At 53.9% G+C, this 23121-nt stretch overlaps 1 protein-coding gene across 1 annotated transcript in view; it reads left to right on the top strand.

Annotated features, from left to right (window-relative positions):
- stat6 (signal transducer and activator of transcription 6, interleukin-4 induced) overlaps positions 1–22628 on the top strand; it is a 43615-nt gene extending 20987 nt beyond the window's left edge. Inside the window, exons 2-21 of the mRNA XM_069187056.1 lie at positions 1052–1178; positions 2388–2532; positions 2939–3022; positions 6338–6575; positions 7471–7583; positions 8460–8608; positions 9820–9951; positions 11080–11256; positions 12431–12518; positions 13394–13516; positions 14814–14906; positions 15053–15256; positions 15361–15455; positions 16161–16294; positions 16838–16984; positions 17113–17173; positions 17282–17413; positions 17501–17590; positions 19013–19141; positions 20037–22628. Coding sequence (XP_069043157.1) covers positions 1060–1178; positions 2388–2532; positions 2939–3022; positions 6338–6575; positions 7471–7583; positions 8460–8608; positions 9820–9951; positions 11080–11256; positions 12431–12518; positions 13394–13516; positions 14814–14906; positions 15053–15256; positions 15361–15455; positions 16161–16294; positions 16838–16984; positions 17113–17173; positions 17282–17413; positions 17501–17590; positions 19013–19141; positions 20037–20109 — 2526 coding nt within the window. The 5' untranslated portion in view covers positions 1052–1059 and the 3' untranslated portion in view covers positions 20110–22628. The remainder of the gene's footprint in view (positions 1–1051; positions 1179–2387; positions 2533–2938; positions 3023–6337; positions 6576–7470; positions 7584–8459; positions 8609–9819; positions 9952–11079; positions 11257–12430; positions 12519–13393; positions 13517–14813; positions 14907–15052; positions 15257–15360; positions 15456–16160; positions 16295–16837; positions 16985–17112; positions 17174–17281; positions 17414–17500; positions 17591–19012; positions 19142–20036) is intronic.
- Positions 22629–23121: the final 493 nt, after the last annotated feature.

Genomic DNA, 23121 nt, shown 5'->3' with positions numbered 1-23121 from the left:
CAGTCTGTACCCAGCTCAGAACAGGAAGCTGGGAGCGAGTTGCAGGAACGGAAGCTGCAGGCTCAGCTGCTGCACACCCAGAAGGTCCCGTTCGCGGTTCGCGGTGGCCCCAGCATACTGTACGCCTGCGGGCCTCATCCTGCCTGGTTCCTTCGGCAAAGCAGCGGATAACCACAGAAAAAGTGAATAGTGTCGGCAGTCTATACGGGCAAAAAAAGAACAAGAAGGGGATCGTTTAAAACCGAAAATGATCCCACGACAGGACAGACCCTTTGGGAAGGTGTGCAGGCGGGGTTTGTAAACAGGCTGACCTGCCCCTGACGTTATCAGGGGTTACTGTTAGGGGAGGACATCCTGTTGAAACCACGATCAAAGCTTGACAAAGCAAACGAGCTGTGACAGTACAACTGTGGCACAAAAGCTGGGGGGGGGGAAATGTGAGGCACCGTGAACACCCAGGAGCATCCTCAAGGTCCCTCTGCCCCCGGGAGGGAGAAACACAATCATCCTTCTCCGAGCTCTCAGTGGGTCCCCGTCCCCTTATCTGGCGCGGGGAGCGCTGTATCAGTGGACGTAGCTGGTGTTTCAGCGCAGGCTGGCCCGTGGCCTTCCTGAGCCCTTCCATGTGCCTCCCTCAGATAAGGACTCCAGGAAGTTGCTTTCGAAACGGGCCCTCGGCCCCCGTCCGTGCACGGCAGCGGGCTGGCCAATCAGAGGGCAGCAGGCGGCGCCACGCCTCTGGAGCGGCACACACTGACACACACTCAGTGTGACTGCGACTGGCTGAGCCTCTCAGTGCGGGCTCTCCTGCCAAACTCCGCACGGCCTCAGGAGCTTGTGGATCTCCACGCGGCTCGTCCCCCTGTGACTCACGATTTCCATGTTTCCAGCGCAGTCATGACTGTGCTGGGCTGCCAACAGAAACAGCAGATGGCAAGAGAACGTGGATTCCAACAGGAAATCTGTAGAGACGCGTCTGCTTGAAACCAGCACAGCTCTTCCTCTCTGCCTTCGCCCGCCCTCACTCTGTCTCCTCTTCCTCTCCACCCAGGCCTGACGATGGCGCTGTGGAAGCAGGTGCAGCTCCTGCCCACGCAGACCCTGAGTGAGCTGTACCCCAGCAGCTTCCCCATCGACGTGCGGCACTACCTCGCCAGCTGGATCGAGGAGCAGCGCTGGTATGGCACGCACGGACCGGTCTGGAGCAGAGAGACAGGCCGACGTGCAGACACACACACTGACAGTCCGAGGGGCACACACACCGAATCAGGGGAAGGATGGACAGAGAGGGAGACGGGCTGATTGGTAGCTCAGACAGACAGATACAGAGACAGACAGAGACTGATGCACAGTATGTGGACAAGCGCACCTGAACAACCGACAGACTGATGAGCTGAGACACTGGGAGACTTTGTGGTTGATCGTGGACAGAGAGACGCACAGACACAGATTGATCGACGGGCTTGAACAGAGACATGTGCACAGACACAGATTGATCAACAGGCGTGAACAGAGACAGGTGCACAGACACAGAGTGATCGACAGGTGTGAACAGCGACGGGCACAGACACAGAGTGATCGACAGGTGTGAACAGCGACGGGCACAGACACAGATTGATTGACAGACGTGAACGGAGATGGGCACAGACACAGAGTGATCGACAGGTGTGAACAGCAACGGGCACAGACACAGAGTGATCGACAGGTGTGAACGGAGATGGGCACAGACACAGAGTGATCGACAGGTGTGAACAGCGACGGGCACAGACACAGAGTGATCGACAGGTGTGAACAGCGACGGACACAGACACGGATTGATCAACGGTTGTGAACAGAGAGGTGCACAGACAGAGTGATCGATGGGCACAGACAGATTGATCGACAGGCGTGAACGGAGACGGGCACAGACACAGAGTGATCGACATGCGTGAACAGAGACAGGGGCACAGACACAGAGTGATCGACATGCATGAACAGAGACGGGGCACAGACACAGAGTGATCGACATGTGTGAACAGAGACAGGTGCACAGACACAGAGTGATCGACAGACATGAACAGAGACAGGGGCACAGACACAGAGTGATCGACATGCATGAACAGAGACAGGTGCACAGACACAGATTGATCGACGGTTGTGAACAGAGAGGTGCACAGACAGAGTGATCGATGGGCACAGACACAGGGTGATCGACAGGCGTGAACGGAGACGGGCACAGACACAGAGTGATCGACATGCGTGAACAGAGACAGGGGCACAGACACAGAGTGATCGACATGCGTGAACAGAGACAGGGGCACAGACACAGAGTGATTGACAGGCCTGCTGAGACAGGTGACAGACTGGCATGTGCGCAGTCACATACTGTTATCACTGTGTCCTGGCAGGGAGGAGTTTGACCTGGAGGACCCCAGCGGCGAGCCGGCCGCCCTGGACCTGCTGGAGAAGATCACGGCCTACCTGACCAGTCTGGCCCAGCACAACCCAGATGTGGTGGAAAAGATGAGGCTGCAGCAGGTCGTCAGGAACATGGTAATTTCCTCTAGTCCATCCAGGGGCCACGTCAACAATACTACATTCATGTAGTTAAAGGGAAGATTTAATCCTTATGTCTGTACCCTCGTTAAGGGCACAGTATCTGTATTTAATACTGCAGTCTGTACCCTCGTTAAGGGCACAGGATCTGTATTTAATACTGCAGTCTGTACCCTCGTTAAGGGCACAGGATCTGTATTTAATACTGCAGTCTGTACCCTCGTTAAGGGCACAGGATCTGTATTTAATACTGCAGTCTGTACCCTCGTTAAGGGCACAGTATCTGTATTTAATACTGCAGTCTGTACCCTCGTTAAGGGCACAGGGTACATGTGTAAACCTGCAGTCTGCCTGTTTCTATGACGTTGGCTGCGCTGGCTGCTGACTGTCTCTGCTCTTCCAGAGTGCGTTCCGCTCTCAGCCCCTCCAGCTGGTCGCCACGGTGCAGGACATCCTGAAGAAGGAGAGAGCCCTGCTCAACCAGTTGGTAAACACCCCTGCCTCTTACCCCACACACAGCACTGCTCACGCCTTCTGACGTCTCCCACCAAATAGCAGCACAGCTTTTAACATCAGTAGTGGCAGTAACAGCAGACACAGGAGCAACAGCAGCACATACCAGTTGGAGCAGTCTATTTAATGCCATTGATCACAACAGTAGGAGGTGAATGTGTACCAGTGGAGTAAGAACATTAGTACTCACAGTAAGAGCAGTAGGAGGTGAGTGTGTACCAGTGGAGTAAGATCATTAGTACTCACAGTAAGAGCAGTAGGAGGTGTGAGTGTAGCAGTGGAGTAAGATCATTAGTACTCACAGTAAGAGCAGTAGGAGGTGAGTGTGTACCAGTGGAGTAAGAACATTAGTACTCACAGTAAGAGCAGTAGGAGGTGAGTGTGTACCAGTGGAGTAAGAACATTAGTACTCACAGTAAGAGCAGTAGGAGGTGAGTGTGTACCAGTGGAGTAAGATCATTAGTACTCACAGTAAGAGCAGTAGGAGGTGTGAGTGTAGCAGTGGAGTAAGATCATTAGTACTCACAGTAAGAGCAGTAGGAGGTGAGTGTGTACCAGTGGAGTAAGATCATTAGGACTCACAGTAAGAGCAGTAGGAGGTGTGAGTGTAGCAGTGGAGTAAGATCATTAGTACTCACAGTAAGAGCAGTAGGAGGTGAGTGTGTACCAGTGGAGTAAGATCATTAGTACTCACAGTAAGAGCAGTAGGAGGTGTGAGTGTAGCATTGGAGTAAGATCATTAGTACTCACAGTAAGAGCAGTAGGAGGTGAGTGTGTACCAGTGGAGTAAGATCATTAGTACTCACAGTAAGAGCAGTAGGAGGTGTGAGTGTAGCATTGGAGTAAGATCATTAGTACTCACAGTAAGAGCAGTAGGAGGTGAGTGTGTACCAGTGGAGTAAGAACATTAGTACTCACAGTAAGAGCAGTAGGAGGTGAGTGTGTACCAGTGGAGTAAGAACATTAGTACTCACAGTAAGAGCAGTAGGAGGTGAGTGTGTACCAGTGGAGTAAGATCATTAGTACTCACAGTAAGAGCAGTAGGAGGTGTGAGTGTAGCAGTGGAGTAAGATCATTAGTACTCACAGTAAGAGCAGTAGGAGGTGAGTGTGTACCAGTGGAGTAAGATCATTAGTACTCACAGTAAGAGCAGTAGGAGGTGTGAGTGTAGCAGTGGAGTAAGATCATTAGTACTCACAGTAAGAGCAGTAGGAGGTGAGTGTGTACCAGTGGAGTAAGAACATTAGTACTCACAGTAAGAGCAGTAGGAGGTGTGAGTGTAGCATTGGAGTAAGATCATTAGTACTCACAGTAAGAGCAGTAGGAGGTGAGTGTGTACCAGTGGAGTAAGAACATTAGTACTCACAGTAAGAGCAGTAGGAGGTGAGTGTGTACCAGTGGAGTAAGATCATTAGTACTCACAGTAAGAGCAGTAGGAGGTGAGTGTGTACCAGTGGAGTAAGATCATTAGTACTCACAGTAAGAGCAGTAGGAGGTGAGTGTGTACCAGTGGAGTAAGATCATTAGTACTCACAGTAAGAGCAGTAGGAGGTGTGAGTGTAGCATTGGAGTAAGATCATTAGTACTCACAGTAAGAGCAGTAGGAGGTGAGTGTGTACCAGTGGAGTAAGATCATTAGTACTCACAGTAAGAGCAGTAGGAGGTGAGTGTGTAGCAGTGGAGTAAGATCATTAGTACTCACAGTAAGAGCAGTAGGAGGTGAGTGTGTACCAGTGGAGTAAGATCATTAGTACTCACAGTAAGAGCAGTAGGAGGTGAGTGTGTACCAGTGGAGTAAGATCATTAGTACTCACAGTAAGAGCAGTAGGAGGTGTGAGTGTAGCATTGGAGTAAGATCATTAGTACTCACAGTAAGAGCAGTAGGAGGTGAGTGTGTACCAGTGGAGTAAGATCATTAGTACTCACAGTAAGAGCAGTAGGAGGTGTGAGTGTAGCATTGGAGTAAGATCATTAGTACTCACAGTAAGAGCAGTAGGAGGTGAGTGTGTACCAGTGGAGTAAGAACATTAGTACTCACAGTAAGAGCAGTAGGAGGTGAGTGTGTACCAGTGGAGTAAGAACATTAGTACTCACAGTAAGAGCAGTAGGAGGTGAGTGTGTACCAGTGGAGTAAGATCATTAGGACTCACAGTAAGAGCAGTAGGAGGTGTGAGTGTAGCAGTGGAGTAAGATCATTAGTACTCACAGTAAGAGCAGTAGGAGGTGAGTGTGTACCAGTGGAGTAAGATCATTAGTACTCACAGTAAGAGCAGTAGGAGGTGTGAGTGTAGCATTGGAGTAAGATCATTAGTACTCACAGTAAGAGCAGTAAGAGGTGAGTGTGTACCAGTGGAGTAAGATCATTAGTACTCACAGTAAGAGCAGTAGGAGGTGTGAGTGTAGCATTGGAGTAAGATCATTAGTACTCACAGTAAGAGCAGTAGGAGGTGAGTGTGTACCAGTGGAGTAAGAACATTAGTACTCACAGTAAGAGCAGTAGGAGGTGAGTGTGTACCAGTGGAGTAAGAACATTAGTACTCACAGTAAGAGCAGTAGGAGGTGAGTGTGTACCAGTGGAGTAAGATCATTAGTACTCACAGTAAGAGCAGTAGGAGGTGTGAGTGTAGCAGTGGAGTAAGATCATTAGTACTCACAGTAAGAGCAGTAGGAGGTGAGTGTGTACCAGTGGAGTAAGATCATTAGTACTCACAGTAAGAGCAGTAGGAGGTGTGAGTGTAGCATTGGAGTAAGATCATTAGTACTCACAGTAAGAGCAGTAGGAGGTGAGTGTGTACCAGTGGAGTAAGAACATTAGTACTCACAGTAAGAGCAGTAGGAGGTGTGAGTGTAGCATTGGAGTAAGATCATTAGTACTCACAGTAAGAGCAGTAGGAGGTGAGTGTGTACCAGTGGAGTAAGAACATTAGTACTCACAGTAAGAGCAGTAGGAGGTGAGTGTGTACCAGTGGAGTAAGATCATTAGTACTCACAGTAAGAGCAGTAGGAGGTGAGTGTGTAGCAGTGGAGTAAGATCATTAGTACTCACAGTAAGAGCAGTAGGAGGTGAGTGTGTACCAGTGGAGTAAGATCATTAGTACTCACAGTAAGAGCAGTAGGAGGTGAGTGTGTACCAGTGGAGTAAGATCATTAGTACTCACAGTAAGAGCAGTAGGAGGTGAGTGTGTACCAGTGGAGTAAGAACACAAGAACCAGCCGCAGCTGCAGCTCTCACTATATCAGTTATAACAGCACACCCCCTCCTCTCTCCCTTCTCTCCTACTCCTGCCAGGTGTTCCCCCCGTCCCCCAGGAACCCCCAGTGCCCTCCAGCCGCCTCTTCTCTGCCGGGGGGGGCCCTGGTGTCCGCGTCCGCAGCCCAGGGCAGCAAGGGCGCCCTGCGAGAGGAGAGGAGGAGGGAGCTGGACCAGCTGGTGGTCCGGGTTCTGGACATCCAGAAATGCCGTCAGAAGATCCACCAGCTGCAGGAGGAGCTGAACTGGGACAGACAGAACTGCGAGTCCATGCAGGGTTGGTGGTGTGGGGGGTTATACCACCTGATCTTGGATATCTACAGCAGCTCCCACACATAGGAGACACTGCTGTGCACTCTGAGGAGACAAGTTCCCATATTTAATACTGCAGTCTGTACCCTCGTTAAGGCCACAGGATCTGTATTTAGTACTACAGTCTGTACCCTCGTTAAGGGCACAGGATCTGTATTTAATACTGCAGTCTGTACCCTCGTTAAGGGCACAGGATCTGTATTTAATACTGCAGTCTGTACCCTCGTTAAGGACACAGGATCTGTATTTAATACTGCAGTCTGTACCCTCGTTAAGGGCACAGGATCTGTATTTAATACTGCAGTCTGTACCCTCGTTAAGGGCACAGGATCTGTATTTAATACTGCAGTCTGTACCCTCGTTAAGGGCACAGGATCTGTATTTAATACTGCAGTCTGTACCCTCGTTAAGGGCACAGGATCTGTATTTAATACTGCAGTCTGTACCCTCGTTAAGGGCACAGGATCTGTATTTAATACTGCAGTCTGTACTCTCGTTAAGGGCACAGGATCTGTATTTAATACTGCAGTCTGTACCCTCGTTAAGGACACAGGATCTGTATTTAATACTGCAGTCTGTACCCTCGTTAAGGGCACAGGATCTGTATTTAATACTGCAGTCTGTACCCTCGTTAAGGGCACAGGATCTGTATTTAATACTGCAGTCTGTACCCTCGTTAAGGGCACAGGATCTGTATTTAATACTGCAGTCTGTACCCTCGTTAAGGACACAGGATCTGTATTTAATACTGCAGTCTGTACCCTCGTTAAGGGCACAGTATCTGTATTTAATACTGCAGTCTGTACCCTCGTTGAGGCCACAGGATCTGTATTTAAAAGCTGCCTTGTGTCCCTCTGCAGCCCAGGTCCAACAGAACAAGAAGAGTGGGTCAGATCCAAAGCTGGCAGAGAGCTGCACCAACCTGCAGAATCGCATCCAGCAACTGGAGTTCAACTGCCAGGGACTCGCCAAGGTAACACACGGCTGTACAGACACAGACACACTCCCACAGGAGCAGGCCGGACACAGACACACTCCCACAGGAGCAGGCCACATACACAGACACACTCCCACAGGAGCAGGGGGGACACAGACACACTCCCACAGGAGCAGGCCACATACACAGACACACTCCCACAGGAGCAGGCCGGACACAGACACACTCCCACAGGAGCAGGCCGGACACAGACACACTCCCACAGGAGCAGGCCTGGGAGGTGGGAGATGTGTAGCAGTGTGGGGCAGGTGCACACAGGGCCAGTGTCTGGGAGGTGGGAGATGTGTGGCAGTGTGGGGCAGGTGCACACGGGGCCAGTGTCTGGGAGGTGGGAGATGTGTAGCAGTGTGGGGCAGGTGCACACAGGGCCAGTGTCTGGGAGGTGGGAGATGTGTAGCAGTGTGGGGCAGGTGCACAGGGCCAGTGTCTGGGAGGTGGGAGATGTGTAGCAGTGTGGGGCAGGTGCACACAGGGCCGGTGTCTGGGAGGTGGGAGATGTGTAGCAGTGTGGGGCAGGTGCACAGGGCCAGTGTCTGGGAGGTGGGAGATGTGTAGCAGTGTGGGGCAGGTGCACAGGGCCAGTGTCTGGGAGGTGGGAGATGTGTAGCAGTGTGGGGCAGGTGCACATGGGGCCAGTGTCTGGGAGGTGGGAGATGTGTAGCAGTGTGGGGCAGGTGCACATGGGGCCAGTGTCTGGGAGGTGGGAGATGTGTAGCAGTGTGGGGCAGGTTCACACAGGGCCAGTGTCTGGGAGGTGGGAGATGTGTAGCAGTGTGGGGCAGGTGCACATGGGGCCAGTGTCTGGGAGGTGGGAGATCTGCCTCACCGACTCTCTGCTCTTGGGCTCTGCAGCAGCGGCTCCAGTTCCTGCAGGAGGGCGTGTCCAGCCTGGACCAGTGCCAGGCCCACCTGCTGCTGTGGCTGCGAGCCTGGCGCCGCGAGCAGCACCTGGCTACCATCGGGGCTCCCTTCGACGACAACCTGGCGCCCCTGCAGACATGGTGAGAACCCCGTCACGGTCGCCTGCTCCCACACCACCCAGCAGTACACAAAGACACTCCCAGGTTCTCCTGCAGTGACACATACAGCACTCCCCGACACTGAGGCATCACACATTCCTGGAATAGTGCAGGGGCGCTCTGCCTCACTGGCACTCCTCTCCTGGCCTGTGGAGCAGGGAACGCCCCCCTCAGCCTGCCCTGCAGAGAGCAGCTCGGCCACGGACGGGACATTTGCATATGATTTGCTTCTGTCCTGATAACGGTGATGGGGTTATCTGGTGATCTGCGCCAGTAAGTGTTCTGTGAAGTGGAACGATTATCAGCTCTCTCCAGCTCTGTCCCTCCATCAGCAGGCCTGGTCTGGGGCCGTTTCAGGTTTGATCATCTTCGAAATACTCGGTGAGCCCATGAAGTACGCGGCGGGTCATGTTGTAAAGATAATTCCAGCCCCTCGAAACGTACCTTGGATAACGGCGTCAGATGCGTTAAGGAAGAAGAACAATAAGAACAGGAGAAAGATAATTCCCCGGACTACAGAATGGGACTTTTTTAATTCCCATCAGGAATTCCATATTTCCCCCATCAGTGTCCGAGGAAGAGAAATGGAATGAACCCTCTATTCGTACACATGATTCATATTTTTTTTTAAAGACACATATTCAGCCTGTAAAGTCTTAGGAGTCGACTGTGAGTAACTGAGAGGGGTTTTAAAATGTCTGACTGTTTGGATGATTTACCTGATTGCAGCTGCAATTAAAGAATGCATCCAAACTCCTCAGTTTCATCCAAATTCCTCGCCCTGATCCCGGAGAGCCCCAGTCTTCCAGGGTCGACGAGAGTAATTGGTTCAGTGGAGTGGTTCAAAGCCAGGCACAGCTGGCACTGCAGGGGCTTCAGAATAGAGGAGCTCCTGTTTTGTTTTGTTTTTTGCCAAGTTCTGCTGATATCGTTTATCTGTGTTTCTAGTTTTCTAACCAGGAAGTCAAACATTAAATTAAATTAAACTGTGATAAAACTGGAGATCCCATCTGGAGAGCCATTGTCTCGGGCCCTGTGGCAGACCGGCAGTTGAGATAGTGAATTATTATAACAAATGTTCACGTAGAGACCCCCTGCGCTCATTCGCTCTCCCAGCTCCCAGCACACACTTCCCCTCTGCTAATGGGCCAGCCCTGGACCTCTCCCATCACCCCTCCTGCTCCCCTGTCCAGGTGCGAGCAGCTGCTGGGAGTGAACATGCAGCTCAGTCAGGAGGTGATCATCGCCAGCCGGGACTCCGGGCTCGAGCCCTTCAGGGAGCTGCAGGAGAGGCTGAGCCTGCTGCTCAAGACACTCATCCAGAGGTATAGCAGGGGGAGACGGGGGTACGGCAGGGGGAGACAGGGGTACGGGCAGGGGGAGACAGGGGTACGGGCAGGGGGAGACAGGGGAACGGCAGGGGGAGACAGGGGTACGGGCAGGGGGAGACAGGGGGGTACAGCAGGGGGAGACGGGGGAACGGCAGGGGGAGACAGGGGTACGGGCAGGGGGAGACAGGGGGGTACAGCAGGGGGAGACAGGGGAACGGCAGGGGGAGACAGGGGTACGGGCAGGGGGAGAAGGGGGGTACAGCAGGGGGAGACGGGGGAACGGCAGGGGGAGACAGGGGTACGGGCAGGGGGAGACGGGTACGGGCAGGGGGAGACGGGGGGTACAGCAGGGGGAGACAGGGGTACGGGCAGGGGGAGACGGGGGTACGGCAGGGGGAGACGGGGGTACGGGCAGGGGGAGACGGGGGTACGGCAGGGGGAGACGGGGGTACGGCAGGGGGAGACGGGGGTACGGCAGGGGGAGACAGGGGTACGGGCAGGGGGAGACAGGGGCACGGGCAGGGGGAGACAGGGGTACGGCAGGGGGAGACGGGGGTACAGCAGGGGGAGACAGGGGTACGGGCAGGGGGAGACGGGTATGGGCAGGGGGAGACAGGGGTACGGCAGGGGGAGACAGGGGTGCGGGCAGGGGGAGACGGGTATGGGCAGGGGGAGATGGGGGGTACAGCAAGAAGAGACAGGGGGTGCGGGCAGGGGGAGACAGGGGGGGTACAGGCAGGGGGAGACAGGGGGACGGGCAGAGGGAGGGAGAGGAGGAGGGGTACAGTCAGAGAGAGGGAAAGGAGGAGAGAGGGAGAGAGAGGAGGAGAAAGAGGGGTACAGGCAGAGGGAGCGAGAGAAGGAGAAAGAGGTGGGACAGTCAGAGGAAGGGAAAGTGAGGAGGGAGAGAGGGTGCGGACACAGAGAGAAGAGATGAAAGGACTGTTTTTTTGGAACACCCACCCCACACACACATGCTGCAACAGAGCCCACTACCCACTCCACTCACTCGGACACCATGTCCCTGCAGTGGGGGGCTGGTGGCTCATGTTCATGGGCAGTGGTGTCTGAGGCAGTAATCTTCCTCTCTGCCCCTCGGCCCCCCCTGCTCCTCTCTCACAGCTCTATGCTGGTGGACAAGCAGCCCCACCAGGTGATCAAGACGCAGAGCAAGTTTTCCACCACGGTGCGCTACCTGCTGGGGGAGAAGGTGTCCTCAGGGAAACCTGCTGTCGTCAAAGCGCAGATCATCACCGAGGCTCAGGCCAGGAACCTGGGGCAGCCAGGATCCCTGCTGCAGTGAGGATCGCCTTCCTTCCCCCTGCACCCACCCCACACTGACCCCGCTGTCACCCCACACTGACCCCGCTGTCTCCCCACACTGACCCACTGTTACCCCACACTGACCCCGCTGTCACCCCACACTGACCCCGCTGTCTCCCCACACTGACCCCGCTGTCACCCCACACTGACCCACTGTCTCCCCACACTGACCCCACTGTCACCCCACACTGACCCCACTGTCACCCCACACTGACCCCACTGTCTCCCCACACCGACCCCGCTGTCTCCCCACACTGACCCCACTGTCACCCCACACTGACCCCGCTGTCACCCCACACTGACCCCACTGTTCCCCCCACACTGACCCACTGTTACCCCACACTGACCCACTGTTCCCCCCACACTGACCCCACTGTCTCCCCACACTGACCCCACTGTCACCCCACACTGACCCCACTGTTCCCCCACACCGACCCCACTGTCTCCCCACACCGACCCCGCTGTCTCCCCACACTGACCCCACTGTCACCCCACACTGACCCCGCTGTCACCCCACACTGACCCCGCTGTCTCCCCACACTGACCCCACTGTTCCCCCCACACTGACCCCACTGTCACCCCACACTGACCCCACTGTCTCCCCACACTGACCCCACTGTTCCCCCCACACTGACCCCACTGTCACCCCACACTGACCCCACTGTCTCCCCACACTGACCCCACTGTTCCCCCCACACTGACCCCACTGTCACCCCACACTGACCCCACTGTCTCCCCACACCGACCCCACTGTTCCCCCACACTGACCCACTGTTCCCCCCACACTGACCCCACTGTCACCCCACACTGACCCCACTGTCTCCCCACACTGACCCCACTGTTCCCCCCACACTGACCCCGCTGTCACCCCACACTGACCCCGCTGTCACCCCACACTGACCCACTGTTCCCCCCACACTGACCCCGCTGTCACCCCACACTGACCCACTGTCACCCCACACGACCCCACTGTTCCCCCCACACTGACACACTGTTCCCCCCACACTGACCCACTGTTCCCCCCACACTGACCCCACTGTTCCCCCCACACTTTTTTTATGAGAAGTTGGTGCTAATCTCGGGGCTCCATTACTGGATAATTCGTATTTAATTCTGGCGTGTGAATTCTGGGGGGGCCCTCTTGTTACAGGGAGAATGTGGGGGAACTCATCAACAACTCGGCCATCCTGGATCACAACGCCTCCACCAAGAGTACTTGCGCCACCTTCAGGAACATGGTGGGTACTGCAGAGGCACAGAGCGCCACACAACTGCACAGGCCTTAGACCAGGGGTTCCAGACCTGGTCCTGGGGACCCCCACACCCCTGGATCTGGTTGCCACTGGGCTCTTCATTGAATTCACGAGCTTCTCTTAGAAAGCCAGACCTTTTAAGTTACTAACATAAAAAGCCACCTTCAAAATTCACATTAATCCTATTATGAAGCTCAGTGAGGGAACAAGTTTCAAGTTTCAAGTTCAAGTTTCAAGTTAATTGTCATTACACTCATATACATGGTATATTGTATAACGAAATGCTATTTATCTAGCTCTCGGACATAAGTAGTACAAAGAGAAAAAAAACAACAACAACAACAATACAATTGTGTAGCGAAAGAAAGACAGAGACAACAGGCAGTGTGCAAAAAACAACAGGCAATGTGCAAAAAAACAACAACAGGCAATGTGCAAAACAACAAAAAGGTAACAGGTTATGTGCAAAAACATGCATCAACAGAATGAAATAAAGGGATAGAAATGATGGGGAGTGAGCTTTTGACATGTATGGTAGAGGTAGATTTTCAATGTGTGTTTGGGTTTTTGGTAAGAAAGAAAGGAAGAAGGCACTGTGAGGTTCAGATCATAGGTGAGAGTGTGCGGGGCTCCCCGAGAATGGGACTGGGTGATGAAGCCTCATGTGGGAGATTCTGCCCGTCAGACCCCTCTCCCCTGTCTGGACCGCAGTGCTGAGCTCCTGCCCGGTGGACAGTGTCCATCGGCATGCTGTCTGCCATCCCAGCACTTCCCACAGATCCGCTCCTGCTCCCTCGGGCCTCACTCGCTCCCTCACCAGCTGCCCTCCCTCTGACCTCCCGTTCCTCCCCTCCCTCCAGTCCATAAAGAAGATAAAGCGTGCCGACAGGAAGGGCTCGGAGTCGGTCACGGAAGAGAAGTTCGCGCTGCTCTTCTCCTGCGAGATCAGCATCACGGGCTGCGACACCCCCTACAGTGTACAGGTACCCCTCGGCCACCCCTCGTCGCCTCCCTGTCCTTCCCTCCGTCGACTCGGAATTCACAGCCAGCTGCAGGGACCCCATCGGCATGTGTGAAACATGGAGCAGGATTACAGTGCAGCACAGCCCAGCTCAGGACAGGACAGGACAGTCCAGTCCAGCCCAGCCCAGCCCAGTCCAGTGCAGTATAGCACAGTACAGCACAGCACAGCACAACCTAACCCAGCCCAGTCCAGTCCAGTCCAGCACAGCACAGCACAGCCCAGCCCAGTCCAGTGCAGTACAGGACAGCACAGCCCAACGCAGTCCAGTCCAGTCCAGTGCAGTGCAGGACAACACAGCCCAACCCAGTCCAGTCCAGTACAGGACAGCACAGCCCAACACAGTCCAGTGAAGTACAGGACAACACAGCCCAATGCAGTCCAGTGTAGTACAGGACAGCACAGCCCAACCCAGTCCAGTCCAGTACAGGACAGCACAGCCCAACACAGTCCAGTGAAGTACAGGACAACACAGCCCAACCCAGTCCAGTACAGTACAGGACAGCACAGCCCAATGCAGTCCAGTGTAGTACAGGACAGCACAGCCCAACCCAGTCCAGTACAGTACAGGATAGCACAGCCCAACGCAGTCCAGTACAGTGCAGTACAGTACAGGACAGGACAGCACAGCCCAACCCTGTCCAGTGCAGTGCAGGATAGCACAGCCCAACGCAGTCCAGTCCAGTGCAGTGCAGGACAACACAGCCCAACGCAGTCCAGTCCAGTGCAGTGCAGGACAACACAGCCCAACCCAGTCCAGTCCAGTACAGGACAACACAGCCCAGCCTAGTCCAGTGAAGTACAGGACAACACACCCCAACCCAGTCCAGTACAGTACAGGATAGCACAGCCCAACGCAGTCCAGTACAGTACAGGACAGCACAGCCCAACCCAGTCCAGTCCAGTACAGGACAACACAGCCCAGCCTAGTCCAGTGAAGTACAGGACAACACAGCCCAACGCAGTCCAGTACAGTACAGGATAGCACAGCCCAACGCAGTCCAGTGAAGTACAGGACAACACAGCCCAACCCAGTCCAGTGCAGTACAGGACAACACAGCCCAGCCTAGTCCAGTCCACTGCAGTACAGGACAACACCATCCAACCCAGCCCAGTGCAGAACAGGACAACACAGCCCAGTCCAGTGCAGTACAGGATACAGCACAACAGGTCTTAGTGCAACACAGGGCCAAGTCAGACGACAGTCCCCTCCCTCCCCTCTTCCCCAGTGCGTAGTGACAGTGTACGTGTCGATACAGGTGATTTCACTGCCCATCGTGGTTATCGTCCACGGCAGCCAGGACAACAACGCCCTGGCCACCATCATCTGGGACTGCGCCTTCTCGGAGCCCGTGAGTCTGAGCACCCGTCCTAGTGCCGCTTGCATCCTCCGTCTGTCCGCTGCCTCCCCGCCACCTCAAACCGCCTCTGCATGCCCGCCTGGGCGTCGGCGCCTCTGCCTCAGTAACGGCCCGTGTCCGTGTCTGTGTGCGCGCAGGACCGCGTGCCCTTCGTGGTGCCCGAGCGCGTGCCCTGGAAGCAGATGTGCATGACCCTGAACAGCAAGTTCATGTCAGAGGTGCAGACCCAGCGGGGGCTCGACTCGTACAACCTGCACTTCCTGGCACAGAAGATCTTCGACAAACACGACATCAACGGGGACTTCAGCAACCAGCTGGTGTCCTGGGCGCAGTTCAACAAGGTACCCCCGCGCGCTGGCCCACGCTGGCCCACGCCGGAGCGCTGGCGCTGTCTGTGTGAGTGCGCACTCATGTCCTCTCTCTCTGCCTGGGGGCTGTGCCGCAGGAGGTTCTGCCGGGTCGGGCCTTCACCTTCTGGCAGTGGTTTGACGGAGTGATGGAGCTCACCAAGAAGCACCTCAAGAGCTACTGGAGTGATGGGTACTGTACCGCTGTCCGTCCAGCGGCCTGCCTGCCTGACTGGTCTCCATCACTGTCCGTCTTCCTGTCTGACCGCACTGCTGTCCATCGGCCTGACAGACTGACCACAGTAGTGCCCGTCTCCATCACTGACTGTATCACTGTCCATCAGCCTAACTGACCACAGTACTGTCTGTCTCCATCACTGACTGTATCACTGTCCATCAGCCTAACTGACCACAGTACTGTCTGTCTCCATCACTGACTGTATCACTGTCCATCAGCCTAACTGACCACAGTACTGTCTGTCTCCATCACTGACTGTATCACTGTCCATCAGCCTAACTGACCACAGTACTGTCTGTCTCTGTCACTGACTGTATCACCGTCCATCTTCCTCACTGACCACAGTACTGTCCATCTTCCTAACTGAACACAGTACTGTCTGTCTCCGTCACTGACTGTATCACCGTCCATCAGCCTAACTGACCACAGTACTGTCTGTCTCTGTCACTGACTGTATCACCGTCCATCTTCCTCACTGACCACAGTACTGTCCATCTTCCTAACTGAACACAGTACTGTCTGTCTCCGTCACTGACTATATCACCGTCCATCAGCCTAACTGACCACAGTACTGTCCATCTTCCTAACTGAACACAGTAGTGCCCGTCTCCATCACTGTCCATCGGCCTGACTCCCCCTCTCCCCATCGCTCTCTCCCAGGCTGATATTTGGCTTCATTGGAAAGCAGCACCTGCACCTGATCCTGCAGGACAGGCCCAACGGCACCTTCCTCCTGCGCTTCAGCGACTCGGAGATAGGGGGCATCACTATCGCCTATGTCACGCCCACCGACGGTGAGTCCCGCTGCCCTCCCCCGCCTGTCTGCTCCTTCTGTACCGCCGCAGAGAGGAACCGGGGGCCTGTCCCGCCCATCCCGTCGTGAGACTGCTGGATTTCATCAATGCCCAGGTCTAACCCATACAGAGCTGGGCCCGAGAGCCGAGAGCAGGAGCCAGGAGCTCAGGGGACCTCACAAGAATTTGGGGGCCCTTACAGAATGACTGCTTTCTTCCAGGACCTAACCCAGAATCCCCTTGGGTTACCAGGTGTCTGTCCCCAGATACCCCCTGTTACACTTCCAAGGCGAGCGCCTCGCCTACACCGGGGTATCTTCAAACTGCACCCTCAGTGGGAGAGGGTCAGCGGGGACCCCGGCCCCCAAGATTATAAAGGCTCCTAGAGATGTGGTGCCAGGGCCTGCAGCGCAGTGTGTTCAACACTACCGTCTTCTCTCCTTGCCGGATGCAGCCTCCGTGAAATTCCCACGCACCCCAGACCTCCTCGCGCTTCTCCCAGCACGCTCCTCTCTCACGCCCTCTTTCGCTCTCACCCCGCAGTGGGCCGCACCATCCTCAACATCCAGCCCTTCACCAAGAAGGACCTGGAGATCCGTTGCCTGGGCGACCGCATCCGAGATATCAAGTTCATCACTCACATCTACCCCGACTTCCCGAAGGACGACGTGTTCAAGAAGTACTACACAGGTGGGCGGAGAGGAGCCACCATCGTGGCCAGGAGAGGAGGGGGGTTGTTGTGTGTGTGTGCACGGGTTGGGCAGCGATAACTCTCCCTTTCTGTCTCCCTGTTCTCCCTCCTCTCTCCGTTCGGCCAGATGAACAGCCCAGCAGGCACAACGGATACATCGGCGTCTCCATTCAGACCAAAGTAGCAGGGTGAGCTCAGCCGCCATGTACCAAGACTCCACAGTTAAATCAAGGGTGTTGACAGGGAGGCTCTACAACCTGCAGGTGCTGCAGTTAACCGCTGCCCGTGTCTTTCAGAGGGGACGAATCCCCAAACATGGGGAACGGGGGCGGCCACCCAGCCTTGTCCCCCGTGCGCAGCGACACCCCCCAGGATGCCATGGGAATGCAGCACCCGTTCCCTGGGTCCCACTCCTTCAGCAGCTTGATGTGAGTCAGCGTCTCTGTGGTAGCCGTGTGCGTGTGCGTGTCACTACGGTAACGGCCCATGACCGACAGCTGTCTTGTGTGCCGCAGGGACTCCTCTCTGGGAAGCGGGGGCATGGTCCCCTCACCCCGCCACTCCGACACCAGCATGGACGCAAGCCAGACGATCTTCTACCCCCAGTGAGTCCCGCCACCCGGCTGGCTGTTAGATTGAACCCTGACGTGCAGAAAGGTGTCTGTGTGTGGGGACCTGGGTCAAACACGCATTTGCAGTACTTGCAAATATACTTCCACAACAGCACTCCTGAAGTCGGCATTAGACAGCACTTGCAGGGTTGAATCTTGGAATGTATTTAGAAATCTATTGCCATGTGTTTGCAACTACTTCAGTTACATCTTTTTTGAGGGATATGAAACCAGTCTTTTCAGCTATTGGTTTGGATTTCTGGAGGTATTTGAAAGTAGTTTTTCGTCTACTCGGTAGCTTCGTTTGGAGCAACAATAAGCTTTGAGGTTCCCTGCGGATTCCAGGCCATCTTTAATAGGGAGCTGTAGTGTGTGAGCAAAGTGCCTTCACGGGATCCAGACCTTCCTCCTCATTACTCTCTTGTCACAGTGCGATGGCTCTGTGGCTCAGGATCTGCGCCTGTGGCTGGAAGGTTGCCGGTTCAAATCCTGTGGCCGGCAGAGGAATCCTACTCCACTGGGCCCCTGAGCAAGGCCCTTAACCCCAACTGCTCCAGGGGAGCCGTATAAATGGCTGACCCTGCACTCTGACCCCAAGCTTCTCTCCGTGTCTGTGTGTCTCATGGAGAGCAAGCTGGGGTATGCGAAAAGATAATTCCTAATGCAAGAAATTGTATAGGGCCAATAACATGATCTGATCTTATTTTATACAGTAAATGGACATTACAACTTTCAAATACAAATACTTAAATTCTCATTAATTTAACCCTGGTCTGGAGTGCATTGATGTGTGTGTGTGCTGTGTGTAGTGGTGTGTGCTGTGTGCAGTGATATGTGTGTAGTGATGTGTGTGTGTGTGTAGTGTTGTGTGCTGTGTGCAGTGATGTGTGAGTATAGTGGTGTGTGCTGTGTGCAGCAATGTGTGTGTGTGTGTTGTTGTGTGCTGTGTGCAGTGATGTGCTGTGTGTAGCGGTGTGTGCTGTGTGCAGTGATGTGTGAGTATAGTGGTGTGTGCTGTGTGCAGTGATGTGTGTGTGTGTATTGTTGTGTGCTGTGTGTATTGTTGTATGCTGTGTGCAGTGATGTGTGAGTATAGTGGTGTGTGCTGTGTGCAGTGATGTGTGTGTGTGTGTGTATTGTTGTGTGCTGTGTGCAGTGATGTGTGTGTGCAGTGATGTGCTGTGTGTAGTGGTGTGTGCTGTGTGCAGTGATGTGTGTGTGCAGTGATGTGCTGTGTGCAGTGATGTGTGTGTGTGTGTGTATTGTTGTGTGCTGTGTGTAGTGGTGTATGCTGTGTGCAGTGATGTGTGAGTATAGTGGTGTGTGCTGTGTGCAGTGATGTGTGTGTGTGTATTGTTGTGTGCTGTGTGTAGTGTTTTGTGCTGTGTGCAGTGACATGTCCCTGTGTCTCCCCAGCCAACAGTTCCAGCCTTCATATGGCGCTGCCTCAGATGCCATGATGATGTCATACTCTGACCTTGGTGCTGCACAGCTCCCCCAGGGAATGGGACTCTTCTCCAGCCCCGACCCCCTGACAATCAGCCCGTGAGTCCACACACCACCTGACTATAGTGTTGTACTGTGCTCTCGCTCTGCCAAGCTCTCAGTTGCTGTCTGTGTTTCTTTCTGGTTTTATGTGATTCTCAGAGTCTCACTGCACCTTACTGCTCTTTCATGTCGAACCCAGAGAAGTTTCATGACCCCTTGTGGACAGAGAGTGATCTGTGTCCACTCTGCCCTTTGTTTCCTGAGCGTTCTGGCCCAAGTGTGTTGATTTACATAGTTGTGCAGTTGTGTTCTCCGGAATCCCAATTCAGCAATAACGCTCTCCTTGACTTTGGTACACAGAGGGAAATCTGAAGCTTGGAGAAATTGTGAGGGATGGAGTTCTTTACAGCTGGGGTGGGAGATGTTCAATTTACCAAGTGCTTTATTGAACGCAAGTATCAAGAATATGCAAAATATGACAGCAAAATTCTCACTGAAGAGCCCCCAGAAAATGCACACATCATAATCTGTCAGTATGAAAATCTGCAGGCTGTGTTGCAGGTTGAATACAAGTTCTGCTTCTGCAAGGCATCAGTAATCTTGACCAGCATGTGCAGCCCGGGCTCTGAAATCCAGGAATACTAGTGCTCTCTCACACCTGCAGGCGTGTTTTAAGAACAGCAGAACATAAGAAAGGTTACAGGAAAGAGGCCATTCTATCCTTCTAGTTTGTTCAGTTACTAGCTGCTGCTAGGAGGTAGTCGAAATAAGAATATGAACATCATGTCTTCAAGCTGTTCCAGGCCCCCACCACTCTTTGTATAGAGAAGTGCCTCTTGTTCTCAGTTTTTTTTCTGCACTTCCAGTCAGTGTGCACTTGTCTGGCGGTCTTCTGGACTCTCGCCTGCAGGGCGCAGCACAGCGAGGGAGTGACCGGTCTCTGTCTCCGCAGGCTGTCCAGTCAGAACCCGTCCCCCCCGGCCGACATGGAGCTGGAGAGCCTCCTGAGCACCTTCACGCCGTGACGCCCCGGCCCGCCCCGAGCCCTGGCCGAGAGGCGGCAGTCACGGACCACCAGCTGCCCCGGCTCTTCTGGGTGGTTTTGTTTTCTTTTGCCGGTTTCAGTTCTTCAGAAAAGTTCATCCTAACACTGTGCCTTTTTTCTCCGAAGAGGAATCCGCACTGGATACGTGATGATCCTGTCCTTCCTTCCTAACACAACTCTACTAGTGATAGATACACTATGGACGAAAACCTCGCAGTGCGGTATAACTTCGGCGTGGGGCAGAGGACCACACAAGAGGGCTACAGAAAAAGGAGCCCCCCCCCAGTCGACTCCAATCCCCACCCCCTACCCACCACCACTTTGTTTATATTGGTGTCAATAGCTCATCCGTAATTGAACTGTGTCCATAGCAGCAGGCAGCGATGTTTTGGGGTTACCAACTCTCTTTTGATAACGGGGTTCCCCAGCCTCTCTTTTCTAATGCACTATAGCCGAATGCTTTATGAGGAACCTCGGATCTGGAGCCGATCTTAAAGGGGTGCCCCTATTTTGACACTTTGATTTATGTATTGCAACCTGTGTATGGTTTTTAACCAACAGCGCCCCCCTGCTGGAAGGTGTTAAGAAGATGCGCTATAATGTGCTCAGGGGACACGGTGGAAAAGAGCCATTGAAATGAACTGAGATGATCAGTGAGTAAAACTCCAGAGACAGTGTGTCTGGAAACTACTGGCACGGAGGGCAAGGAACTGCCAAAGTGTTTCTGCATGTCCTTTTTTGTCATGTACTTGTTCTTGTTCTGTATGATTACGATTTGATGGGGAATGATGTTCATCCACTCTGCTTTGGGCCAGCCTGTGTCATGTCTGCACTGCACCTCAAACTAGCCTCTGCCTGGAGATGGAAAGTGAGGGTGTCCTCACAGGAACATTGCAGCGGTGGCATTGAGGTGTCCAGAGGCTCTCTGGCACAGCAGTAATACAGCCAGTTCTAGAAATAGTCTAATAAAAAACCAGGCCGATGTGCTGGCGTCAGACCCCTCTGTGGACCAGGCGGATGTACTGGCATCAGACCCCTCTGTGGGTCACACTGATGTGCTGGCGTCAGACCCCTCTGTGGACCAGGCCGATGTACTGTCATCAGACCCCTCTGTGGGTCACACTGATGTGCTGGAGTCAGACCCCTCTGTGGGTCACACTGATGTGCTGGCGTCAGACCCCTCTGTGGACCAGGCCGATGTACTGTCATCAGTCCCCTCTGTGGGTCACACTGATGTGCTGGCGTCAGACCCCTCTGTGGACCAGGCCGATGTACTGTCATCAGACCCCTCTGTGGGTCACACTGATGTGCTGGCGTCAGACCCCTCTGTGGACCAGGCCGATGTACTGTCATCAGACCCCTCTGTGGGTCACGCTGATGTGCTGGCGTCAGACCCCTCTGTGGACCAGGCCGATGTACTGTCATCAGACCCCTCTGTGGGTCACACTGATGTGCTGGCGTCAGACCCCTCTGTGGACCAGGCCGATGTACTGTCATCAGACCCCTCTGTGGGTCACACTGATGTGCTGGCGTCAGACCCCTCTGTGGACCAGGCCGATGTACTGTCATCAGACCCCTCTGTGGGTCACGCTGATGTGCTGGCGTCAGACCCCTCTGTGGACCAGGCCGATGTACTGTCATCAGACCCCTCTGTGGGTCACGCTGATGTGCTGGCGTCAGACCCCTCTGGACCAGGCCGATGTACTGTCATCAGACCCCTCTGTGGGTCACACTGATGTGCTGACGTCGGACCCCTTTCTGGACCAGGCTGATGTACTGGCATCGGACCCCTCTGTGGACCACACTTATGTGCTGGTGTCAGACCCTCTGTGGACCAGGCCAATTTACTGGTGTCGGACCCCTCTGTGGACCAGGCTGATGTGCTGGTGTCAGACCCCCCCTCTGTGGACTGGGCTGATGTGCTGGTGTCAGACCCCTCTGTGGACTGGGCTGATGTGCTGGTGTCAGACCCCTCTGTGTACCAGACTCATGTGCTTATTTATCCTGTGTTGGGGATAGGTAGGTGGGCAAACTGTGCATTATGCTGCTGTCGCCTTCAACAACTGAACTTTCCCTTCCTATACAGAATCAACTCGAGTTGATTTCTTAACTTCATAAGAAATGTTGGGTAAATAACACTTGGTTCAGCCCTGCTCTTTCCCTCTCCCTCCTTCTTGTCCATCTCCACTATTAAAATAGTTTGAAATGATTTTTATACATCAGCCATTCCCATCTCTTATCTCTGTTTCTCTCATCCCTTTGAAGCCCTATCGGCACGAATGTTTCTTTACTCTCCAAACTGCCCAGTGGCACAAACTCTTCCCCAGAAAAGCACACACACCACACTCATCCTCCCCTAGGCCTGTTTGCAGCCAATCTTTTCGCTGACGTAAAGAAACCATTCCAGTGGTATTCGTTGTTTTTATTTGGAAGCATTGTATTTTCAGGCGACTCATAAAAAACGGACCCAATAAAATATACTTGTGATGTTCATCTGAACCTGGGGTTGAAAAATCTTAAAACTTGTTTAAAAAAAAAAAAAGGTTTCAGTGCTACAGTAGCCAGACCATCTGTTTGCATATGAGAGAGAAATGTGCAGGCCTGGAGCATGAAGGTCGGCGATCAGCACATAAGAGCCGCACACAAGTGAGAACGGCAGCTGGGTGTGTTGTCCATCTCGTGGCTGTGATGAGGTGGCTGACGGAGGTAAACTGTAGATCACACAGCTGATGCCCAGTAAGGAGCTGCTGCTGGAGGGTGAGCTCACGTGTAGATTAAAAATGCTTGCACATGCCTCTCATGCTGTCGTCCTGAGCGCCAGCAGCTATGTTGATTCCTGATGGGCTGCTGGAGGGAGTGATTTTGTTTGGGGGGGGGGGGGGTACTCTCTGGACACACTGACTCCCCCAGGACCAGTAGGACACCCTGCAGACACACTGACCCCCCCAGGATCAGGACCGGACACCCTGCAGACACACTGACCCCCCAGGAC

This window comes from Lepisosteus oculatus, chromosome 1, assembly GCF_040954835.1.
Source record: "Lepisosteus oculatus isolate fLepOcu1 chromosome 1, fLepOcu1.hap2, whole genome shotgun sequence".
Classification (NCBI taxonomy): Eukaryota; Metazoa; Chordata; class Actinopteri; order Semionotiformes; family Lepisosteidae; genus Lepisosteus; species Lepisosteus oculatus.
The sequence above is the reverse complement of the archived record's forward strand: the minus strand, read 5'-3'. Positions and strand labels throughout refer to the sequence as shown.